This window comes from Tauraco erythrolophus, chromosome 4 (assembly GCF_009769465.1).
Source record: "Tauraco erythrolophus isolate bTauEry1 chromosome 4, bTauEry1.pri, whole genome shotgun sequence".
Lineage (NCBI taxonomy): Eukaryota > Metazoa > Chordata > Aves > Musophagiformes > Musophagidae > Tauraco > Tauraco erythrolophus.
This window is the reverse complement of record NC_141468.1, coordinates 584,819-595,561: the sequence shown is the minus strand read 5'-3', so window position 1 is coordinate 595,561 and position 10,743 is coordinate 584,819. Positions and strand designations below refer to the sequence as shown.

Below are 10,743 nucleotides of genomic sequence, written 5' to 3'. Positions count from 1 at the left end.
AGGCGGCCGGGGCAAGGGGGGGCAGCAGGGCCCGCGGGCAGCAGCGTCAGTCCGTGGGTGGAAGACAGTGCCCAGGCTGGCGGCTCCGGGCGCTACTTCTTCTTCTTGGCGCCGCGGAAGCCGTCGCTGTGGCCGTCGGCCGCGCCGCGGGCCCGGCCCTCGCCTTTCTCCTCGGCGTCCCTGGCCTCCTTCCTCCGCACCTGCCCGTTCTTCTCGCCGCCCCCCCGGTCCGCGGGCTCCCCCCGCCTGGGGCCTTTGTGGCGGGCGGGGGGCACAGCCCCCCGGGGCCGGCGGCCCAGGGCACGCAGGAGGCAGATGGTGGCCGCCACGAGGTACAGGGACCAGAGGACGGCGGGGCCGGAGAAAGGCTGGAGGAGTTGGCGGAGGGACTGCAGCAACCGGGGCAGGATGGCATCCGCCGGGCGCTTCAGCGGCGTCTTGTCCTGGGGGGGGCGAGGGCAGGGGGGTCAGGGGTGCCCCGCAGGCAGGGGGCACGGTGGGCAGCGTGGCGCGGCCGCGGTGCCAGGACCCTACCTTCAGCCCGTGCTGGCCCAGCAGGCTCTCCAGCGCGGGGTCGCCCAGCGAGACGGTGGGGAAGAACTCCTGCACGCGCTGCCGCCGCCACCACGGCGCGGGGCCCTCGCTGCGGGAAGGACGGGAGAGCTCAGCGCCCAGCCCTGCGCCCCGCCGGGAGCAGGACGGGCCCCCGCCACCCCGAAGCGGCGCTCGGAGCAGGACGCTGAGCTAACGAGCTAATTAGCCAAGTGAGAAGCAGCTCCCCAATCCGGGCACCCCCGCCCCACCCCGAGCACGGCACACATGGCACCGCAGCCTCCGCGAGCGGAACATGGCTGCGGAGGGGGTGCGGGCGCTGGCACGGCCGTCCCGGCCCCGCTCACCTGCCCTCGGCGCTGCCGGTGAACCAGTACTTGTAGAGTTGGGCGCGGATGTAGACGGGGGGCTGAGCGCCGAAGGGGTACTGGGACTCATCGACCTGCACCAGGCGGATCACTGCCGGAGACACAGCATTAGCCCCCCCCCGTGCCACGGGGCATCCCGAACCGCTGTGGGGCTGGGGTCCAGCGGCCCCAAATCCCCAGGGAAGGGCCTGGAGCACAGACCCACTGCAGGGGGTCAGCCCCCCCTCACCCCCTGCCACCACACGGGATGGAGGTCCCTGCCGCAGCGCGACTGCTGGGTGCGGGGACTCAGGCTGCCTCTGCCGTGGCACCGGGGAGTCCCCGGCACGACCCGCCTCTGCCATGGCACCGGGGAGCCCCTGGCATGACCCACCTCTGCCACAGCACCGGGGAGCCCCTGGCACAGCACGACCCGCCTCTGCCGCAGCACTGGGGAGCCCCCGGCACGACCTGCCTCTGCCGTGGCACCGGGGAGCCCCTGGCATGACCCGCCTCTGCCGTGGCACCGGGGAGCCCCCAGCACAGCACGACCCGCTTCTGCCACAGCACCAGGGAGCCCCCAGCACAGCACGACCCTCCTCTGCCGTGGCACCAGGGAGCCCCCGGCACGACCCGCCTCTGCCATGGCACCAGGGAGCCCCCGGCATGACCCGCCTCTGCCGTAGCCCCCAGCCCCGCTCACCATCCTCCTTGCCCTGCAGCAGGCGGTAGACGAAGCTGGTGAACCAGGGGCTGCTGCTGTGGTGGCCCAGGGCCGCGAACCACATCTGCCAGTCGAGGCGGGGCTGGTGCGGGGTGACCACCGGCGGGGCCCGGCTGACGTTCCCGGGTTTGTACATGAACTCGATCTCCTGCAGGCAGAGCACAGCGGGCTGGGGGGGTCTCCAGCAACAGTGGGGGTCGGACCTGGACATCCCTTAGCTCCACTGTCCTGGGGGCAGAGCTCCCCCGGACTCTCCTCCCAGGATTACCAGCTATTTCCAGTGGGACAAAGCCCACGGGGGACAGCCGGGTGCCCCAGAGGGGACCACGCCAGCGGGGCAGGGACACCTGGCTCCATGGGAGTCTGGTCCTCAGTACCTGTCCCCAGCCATCCCACCCTACCAGCCGCCGTTCAGCCCTTCTCCCCCCCTGCCCCTTCGGCACCAAACATGACCAGTGAATTTGCTTCAACAAAGCCGAGTGCCAGGTCCTGAGTTGGGCCACCACAACCCCCTGCAAGGCTACAGGCTGGGGAAGAGCGGCTGGAAAGCTGCCCGGTGGAAAAGGACCTGGGGTGCTGGTCGGCAGCCGGCTGAACATGAGCCAGCAGTGTGCCCAGGTGGCCAGGAAGGCCAACAGCATCCTGGCCTGTACCCGCAATAGTGTGGCCAGCAGGACTGGGGACAGGATCGTTCCCCCGTACTCGGCACTGGTGAGGTCACACCTGGAATCCTGCGTTCAGGTTTGGGCCCCTCGCGACAAGAAGGACATGGAGGTGCTGGAGCGTGTCCAGAGAAGGGCAGTGGAGCTGGTGAAGGGTCTGGAGCACACGTGTGTTGGGGAGCGGCTGAGGGAACTGGGGGAGTTCAGCCTGGAGAGAAGGGGGCTCAGGGGAGACCCCATCGCTCTGCAGCTGCCTGGGAGGAGGTTGTGGCGAGGGGGGTCAGGCTCTTCTCCCAAGTAACAAGTGACAGGATGAGAGGAAATGGCCTCATGTTGCACCCGGGGAGGTTTAGATTGGAAATTAGGAAAAAATTCTTCCCCAAAAGGGTTGTCGGGCGTTGGAACAGGCTGCCCAGGGAAGGGGTTGAGTCACCATCCCTGGAGGGATTTAAAAGCCGTGCAGATGTGGTGCTGAGGGACAGGGCGTAGTGGGGACTGGGCAGTGCTGGGTTCACGGTTGGACTCTGTGATCTTAAAGGTCTTTTCCAGCCTAAACAATCTGTGATCCCATGAAGCGGGGCTCACCGTCCAGGTCTGCTTGTCGTAGCTGCCCTCCAGCACCACCTCGGGCCGCCCCCCGACGCCCGTCATCCTGCGGAAGAGCCCGTAGGAGTTCACCACCTGGAAGCGCTCGACCGCGTTGAACATCCGGTGGATGCCGGGCCACAGCTTGCCGTTGGACTCGTAGTCGATGTAGGTGAAGGGCACCTGGGGAGCGGCACAGCGGCCCCGTTGCTGCAGCCCGGAGTGGCATGGGGGGCCCAGGCCGAGCCTCCCGCTCCCCCCACCCCAAGGCAAACGCATGCCCCACCGTCCCCCATCCTCCCGGGTGCTTCCCACCCGCTCACCAGGCTGATGGCGAACATCCCCACGGTCACCGTGGCAAAGATGGCCCACTGCAGCGTGGCCCAGAGCTTCCAGAAGCAGCCGCGGACGCAGGCACACCTGTGAGGGGCCAAAAGAGACCCCCCTGGAACACTGCGTTCAGCTCTGGGGTCCCCAACATCAGAAGGACATGGAGCTGCTGGAGCGGGGCCAGAGGAGGCCACGGAGATGATCCGGGGGCTGGAGCACCTCTGCTCTGGAGACAGGCTGAGAGAGTTGGGGCTGTTCAGCCTGGAGAAGAGAAGGCTCCAGGGAGACCTTCCAGCACCTTCCAGTACCTAAAGGGGCTACAGGAAAGCTGGAGAGGGGCTTTGGACAAGGGTGTGGAGTGACAGGACACGGGGAAATGGCTTTAAACTGGTAGAGGGCAGATTTCCATGAGATCTAAGGAAGAAATTCTTCCCTCTGAGGGTGGGGAGGCACTGGCACAGGTTGCCCAGAGAAGCCGTGGCTGTCCCATCTCCGGAAGTGTTCAAGGCCAGGCTGGACGAGGCTTTGGGCAACCTGGTGTAGTGGAGGGTGTCCCTGCCCATGGCAGGGGGGTTGGAACTAGATGATCTTTGAGGTCCCTTCCAACCCAAACCATTCCATGGTTCCATGATTCTATGAACAGAAACGGATCAGAGCTGCACGGCCGCAGTCTGGGGCTTCAGCTGTGAGCTGTGGGGCTCGGAGCCACCCACGCTGTGCCCAAAGCGGCAGAGGGCTCAGCCGTGCTCCAACGCTGCCAAGGAAAATTCCTCCTAACTCACCCAGCACCCCTGAGCCAGACCCCCACTCCATGCAGCCCCAGGGACCGGCCCCCCGCCTGGCTCCACACCCCCCATGCCAGCTTGCCTGGCACCCATGAGATCCGAACATCCTTCCAGGCACGAATCGCACCCTCGGCAGTGGCACCAGGCCACCAGCACCAGCTGCCCTGTTCCTGCTCAGCCCCCACCGCAGAGCTGCGTGGCCCAGGGGTGCCCGCTGCCCCCCGTCACCCACCTGTACATGGCAGAGAGGATCTCCCAGGAGAGCGAGAGGAAGCCCAGCCCCACCAGCGGCAGGGTCACCGCCCGCAGCCACGTCGTGAACTCGTGGTAGGTGAAGGCTGGAGCCAAGGAAAACCCACAGGGATCAGGATGGAGCCTCTCCCGCCCCGGGAGCCGCAGGATGGGCAGGGGACCAGGCGCTGGGCCGTGGGGACAAGGGGCCGGCAGCCCCCACCGGCCTGGCTGCGACGTACCCACTTTGGAGTCCAGCAGCCTCTTCTCCCAGTTGATCTCCAGGCCGAAGGACTGGACGGTCCAGTACAGCAGGAAGCCGTAGGTGCTCAGCTCCAGCAGGGCGGAGAGGAGGGACCGCAGGCTGGGGGGCCAGGCTGTGGCAGAGCAGGGTCACCGGGGGCTCGGTGAGCCTGACCCACCGCTGCCCGGAGGGGTGCAGACCGTGCCCCGAGTGCCCAGGCAGGCAGCGGGCAGCGCTCAGAGCACACCCCCACACCCGGAGCCAACACGCTGCTTCACAGAGGCCTCAGCTCGAGCGCCCCATGGGCACAGACCCCCACCCCGGGGCAGGCGAGGTGGCCGTGCTGGCAGCAGCTCTCAGCACCAAGCCAGAGGGCAGCTGCCAGCTGCTGGCAGCCAGAACGCCGCCTCTCGCTGTCGGACCTGCACAGGGGTGGGCAGTGACGGTGGCCTGGTCCCCTCCCCACCCTGGCACAGCAGAAACGGGACCCCAGCCCCCAAGCGGGGCGCCCAGGACCTCACCGTTGGCGTGTCTCCTCTTGCTGCGCCCCAGCCAGTGCCCCACGTGCTCCTCGTCCAGCAGGGAGAAGGCCAGGATGATGGTGAGCATGTTGAAGAAGTTGTAGTTACCCGTGAGGATGATGAGGACCTGCAGCAGGACCTGGGGAGAAGCGAAGGCAGGGCTGGGGTGTCGCAGCGCTGCGGGGCAGAGGACGTCAGGCACCCACCACCAGCGGCACGGCCACCTCAGCACCCAGCACGGCACCCCGGGGGGGCCCTGCCCGCAGACTGAGCCGGTGCCCCTGCCCGCGGGGAGCCCCCCAGCACGTGGCGGCAGGAGCGGGGGACCCGGCTCTGCCCACTCACCTGGCTGTAGAAGGCAAAGAGCCGGAGGCGGCGGATGGGCGCAAAGAAGAGGAGGGGGATGGCGATCTCGATGACGTAGGTGGCCACCACGCTGAACTTCTGGAACCAGACAGGCAGCTGGTGGGCGAACCAGGCGCCTGGCGTGGGGATGCACTGGGTCTCGTAGTGGTAGGTGAGAGCTGAGGGGGACAGGAGGGGTCAGGGGCGCAGGGAGGGGCACGGGGACACAGCTCGGAGCAGGCAAAGCCAGCGCAGAGCTGTGCCAAACACGGCAGAGGTGCCAGCAGCAGCTGCCTACAGGGCACGGGAGGCACAACCTGAGGCTCGGGGCGATGCCCCCCGCTCCCCCTGCCTGGCAGGGGTGCCCCAAAGCCTGTGGCACTCCACAACCCACGACCCCCCTCACCTGTGAGCCCCCACCAAGTGGGGCAGCGGCTGGTCAGCTTCACCACGCCAGAGGCGAACATCAGCCGGAAGAGGAGCCAGCGCACCAGCCAGAAGGTGACGCCGTCATGGGCGCGCCAGGCCACAGACCGCCACTTCAGCGGGCGCAGGGGGGCCACCAGCACCGCCAGGAACCCCGCTTCCAGCAGCAGGCTGTCCCTGCGGGGAACACCACCATCCCCCCGCTGCCACTCCGGGGCTGCGGACCCCCTGGGGCAGCCAGCTCCGCCCCGGCCGCACTGGTACTGAGACCCTGGGGTGCCAAGGGGCTGGCCGGCCCGTCACCGCTTCCCAAAAGTGGCACGCCGGGTCACTGCTGCCCGCAGGGCACACAGCCCTCCCCACCCTGGGGCTTGGGCAAGCCACGGCCCGGCCACAGCGGGGCAGGACGGCTTGGCCAGCACAGAGTGCCCCTGGCTCGGTTGGCACAGAGTCCCCCCAGCTCAGCTGGCACTGAGCCCCCCGGCTCGGCTGACTTACCACTGGAAGTAGAGGAAAACCTGCCCCACCTGCGGAGAGAGGAGCGGAGCGGTGAGCCGGGCAGGGCAGAGGCGTGGGTTCGGCCCCCTGCCCCTTCCTCACGCCCACCCCGGGCACAGGGGGCAGCAGGGCCGAGGGGCGGCCGCAGATCCCCCCAGCTCCCATCACTGCCGCCGCTGGCAGCTCCTTTGCCACGACCAGGCTACGGGCCAAACCCAAGGAGCAGAGCGGCAGCTCCAACTTGCTGCCAAGAGCGGCAGCACCGGGATGCCACAGAGGCACCGCTCCCCGGTTAGATGTGCCAGCGAGGTCGCTGTGCCAGGAACTGCTGCCCAGGACAGCTCAGCTCCGGCACCCAGGGCGGTGCCCCCGGCACAGCAGCATCACTGGCAAGGGGGAGGCGGGCACCAGGCTGGGGGGCTGCAGGAGAGCCCTGCTCTGTACTGTCCGGGTGCTGCCAGCCCCGGGTGCTGACCCTCCGGCGCGCAGCCAGGCTCAGGGCAGCACCCGATGGTGGAGCCGGCTGCAGGAGCCGGCTGCGAGGCGGAGAGCCGGAGGGGAGGCAGGCTGGTGCTGCCAGGGAGCAGGGACTTTCCAGCATCCCCTTAAAAGGGAGCGAGGAGAGGAAGGCTCCGCTGGCACAACGCCGCAGCACGGCATCTTTACCGCCGCACTGGGAGATGGAGGCCCTGGGGTGGGAGTCACCCAGGGCTGCCTGGGGTGCCCAGCCCCGTGCAGCCATGGGCACCGCCTCATCTCCCTGCCATGGCGGGGAGTCGCTCCGGATCCCACTCCTGCCTCTCCTGGGGTGCCAAACACGGGCCACGCGGCTGGGCAGGGCTGCTCGCAACGGCTCCCCGCAGGGCACAGCCGTGTGCCGGGGAACACTGCGAGCAGTTCCAAGGGGATGGGGGGCTGCCCCCCAGCACGGGAGAAACCCCGCTCCCACAGCTGGCACCTGGCTCTCCCAGCCTCCCAATGCCATTCCCTGCGGCCACCGGGGCAGCCACCGGGGCTGGGCATGGCCCGAGCCCTGGCAGGAGGCACTGGCGAGGGCTGCGGGCACCACCAGCTGCCCCCACCAGCTGCCCCGGCTGCCTTCTGGCAGGGCAGGGGAGTTGCTCCCTAGGGTAACAGCCCACACGGCCCTTTTTAACTCTTTAATTGCCCTAGTTTCAGAGGGCACAGAAACCCTCCTCTTCCTGCTGCCTGTGCCAGTGGACTCCAACTCACCCGAGCTCCCCCGCACAAAGCTGCCAGCCCTGGCAGCGAGCACCGACCCTCAGGAGGGCACACCTGCAGCTAGAGGGCACAAAGCTCTCCTAGACACAGGCAAAGGGCCCGGTGCCCAGGACAAGGGCCCGGGGACCGCTTGGTGAGGCTGTGGGTGGGCAGGGGATGGAGCTACCCCCGCAGCGGTGTGGGAATCGGCTTCGCAGGCGAGTCTGGGAGGGTTTTATCTCAGAGATGGCAGCGAGAACCAGAGCAGGGGTAGGGCAGGGTGCCCCCAGGCGTGCCAGGGAGTCTCCAGCACCTTCCCCTGCTCCACAGGGAGGGGAGCCGGGCACGCCAGGAGTCCATAGAACGATACTACAGCAAGAATGTCGCCTCTCTGCCCTCCTAGGTGCCAGCTCCGACCTCTCCAGGGCACTGCCAGCCTCCCCCCACCCTCAACCCCCCTTCCTCCCCGACCTCCTACCTGGTAGAGCGAGAGGTAGAGCACCCAGAGCAGGGCGAAGAGCAGGCTGTCCCGCAGGGGCTCCAAGAGCAGGGCACCGAAGGAGGCGAGGGTGCCCAGCAGGCAGAGCAGTTCCATGCCCAGCTCCGTATCCAAACCCAGGCGGGGACCGAACCACAACAAGGTGGGCACATCCCGCAGTTGCTCCCACAGCCCCTTCCCGCTGAGGCGCAGGACCCTGCGGGCTGGCAGGATGCCATCTCTCCCGTACAGCCCTGGGAAAAGGGGATGGTGAGGATGAAATTAAACTGGGAGCCCCTCATGCCAGTGCCTCGGCGAGCGGGGGGGGGCTGCCGCAGAGACTTCGTCTCTGCGGCAGCCCCCCCGCTCGCCGAGGCACTGGGCTCCCCCTATTTCTCCCAGTTTCCTAGGAAAACTGGGAACGGAGCGACAGTGGGAAGAGCCCAGCGACTTCCAGCCACAGCTCGGCCACGTAGCAGGGAGACAACCGCCCTGCCCGCTGCGGGCGGCCCGGGGAAAGGGGCACCCCGGTGCCCGCGGCTCCTCGGGCAGGGAAGCTGGAAACCGCGGGATGAGGGAGAACGGCCACCGGGAGCTGGGGGGGGGGGGGGCGGGGGGCAAGCCCGGATGCGAAGAAACGGCAGCCCCGGGCGCTGCCCACGCACGGCGCGGCGGTGACCGCGCACCCAGCGGCCCCGGAGGGCGACGGCGGCTCCGCGCATCCCCCCCCCCCCCGCCCCCCAACCCCCCCGGCATCCCGGGACCGGGAGCGCCCGCCGCGGCCCGCGCTGCGGGGCCCACCGGCGCTCCGTACCGGGGATCTGGACGTAGAGCGAGGCGAAAGCGGCGAGGTAGGCGGCGGCCATCCCGGCCAGGAACAGCGCCCGCGGCCGCCGCGGCGGTTCCCCCATGGCGGCGGCAGCGCGCGGCCCCCCCCCCCCCCGCCCCGGCCCCGCGCGCTGCGTCAGCGCGTACCGACGTCAGCGGCGCGCGGGAAGCGCGAAATGGCGGCGGCGGCGGCGGAGCGGGCGCTGAGGTGCGGTCCGGGCGGCGGGAGCGGCGGGCGGGGGGTGCCGGGGCTCTGGCTGCGCCCCCCCCGGCTGGTCTCGGGGCGGCTCCGCTGACCGGCGGGTTCTGTGCCCCGCGGGGGGAGCGGTGGCGCCGGTTCGCCGGTTCCGGGCTCCGGCTGCTCGGTGGGTGAGGGGGCACCTCATCGCCCTCTGCGGCTGCCCGGCAGGGGGCTGTGGCGAGGGGGGGTCGGTCCCTTCACAGAATCCCGGAATGCCAGGGGCTGGAAAGGGACCTCAAAGGATCATCCGGTCCAGTCCCCCTGCCGGAGCAGGACCACCTAGATCGGATGTGGGGCTGTACTGGGCTATACTGGGCTATATCCCAGAATCCCAGAATGTCAGGGACTGGAAGAGACCTCAAAGGATCATCCGGTCCAGTCCACCTGCCAGAGCAGGACCACCTAGATCAGATGTGGGACTGTACGGGGCTGTACTGGGCTGTACTGGGCTATATCCCAGAATGTCAGGGACTGGAAGGGACCTCAAAGGATCATCCAGTCCAATCCCCCTGCTGAAGCAGGACCACCTAGATCTGATGTGGGGCTGTACCGGGCTGTACTGGGCTGTACTGGGCTATATCCCAGAATCCCAGAATGTCAGGGACTGGAAGGGACCCCAGAGGATCATCCAGTCCAGTCCCCCTGCCGGAGCAGGACCACCTAGATCAGATCACACAAGAACGCGTCCAGGCGGGTTTGGAACATCTCCAGAGAAGGAGACTCCACAACCTCTCTGGGCAGCCTGTTCCAGTGTTCTGTTCCCCTTACTGGGAAGAAGTTCTTCCTCATGTTTAAGTGGAACCTCCTATGTTCCAGCTGAGATCCATTTCCCCTTGTCCTGTCATTGGATGCCACTGAGAAGAGCCTGGCTCCATCCTCATGGCAGTCACCCTTTCCATATTTATAAACATGAATGAGGTCCCCCCTCAGTCTCCTCTTCTCCAAGCTAAAGAGACCAGTATAGCCCAGTACAGCTCCCTCAGCCTTTCCTCAGAAGGGAGATGCTCCACTCGCTTCATCATCGTCGTGGCCCTGCGCTGGACTCTCTCCAGCAGTTCCTTGTCCTTCTTGAACTGAGGGGCCCAGAACTGGACACAATATTCCAGATGTGGCCTCACCAGGGCAGAGCGGAGGGGGAGGAGAACCTCTCCCGACCTACTCACCACACCCCAGGATGCCACTGGCCTTCTTGGCCACCAGGGCACATTGCTGGCTCATGGCCATCCTGCTGTCCACCAGGACCCCCAGGTCCCTTGCCCTCTGCTGTTCCCCAACTTGTACTAGTACATGGGGAACATGGGGCACATCTTCTCCCCATAACAAGTGACAGGACAAGAGGAAATGGCCTCAAGCCGTGCCAGGGCAGGTTTAGATTGGATATTGGGAAAAATTTCTTCCCCAAAAGGGTTGTCAGGCGTTGGAACAGGCTGCCCAGGGAAGGGGTTGAGTCACCATCCCTGGAGGGATTTAAAAGCCGTGCAGATGTGGTGCTGAGGGACAGGGCGTAGTGGGGACTGGGCAGTGCTGGGTTCACGGTTGGACTCGGTGGTCTTAAAGGTCTTTTCCAGCCCAAACGATTCCATGTTTACCCAAAACTTCTATTTCTGTTGCAATCCAGCTGACTCCAGGCTCCTGCGCTAGCTGGCCATCATAAGGCATCGCTGCACTCAGCTCCAGGTGACCTGCCACCCTCAAACGTCACCCCCGGATCGTCTGCCGAGAAAC

The 10,743-nt window shown here is 67.3% G+C and overlaps 1 protein-coding gene across 1 annotated transcript; it reads right to left on the bottom strand.

Moving 5' to 3' along the window:
• Positions 1-92: 92 nt before the first annotated feature.
• Positions 93-8,860, bottom strand: LMF2 (lipase maturation factor 2). Its single transcript, XM_086611161.1, has 14 exons — positions 8,764-8,860; positions 7,950-8,203; positions 6,251-6,279; positions 5,733-5,929; positions 5,327-5,505; positions 4,982-5,120; positions 4,459-4,593; positions 4,218-4,323; positions 3,194-3,290; positions 2,871-3,053; positions 1,603-1,771; positions 900-1,011; positions 535-643; positions 93-443 (listed from the first exon to the last, which is right to left on the bottom strand). Exons 1-14 carry the CDS (start codon positions 8,858-8,860, stop codon positions 93-95), a joined length of 2,157 nt encoding a protein of 718 aa, XP_086467287.1.
• Positions 8,861-10,743: the final 1,883 nt, after the last annotated feature.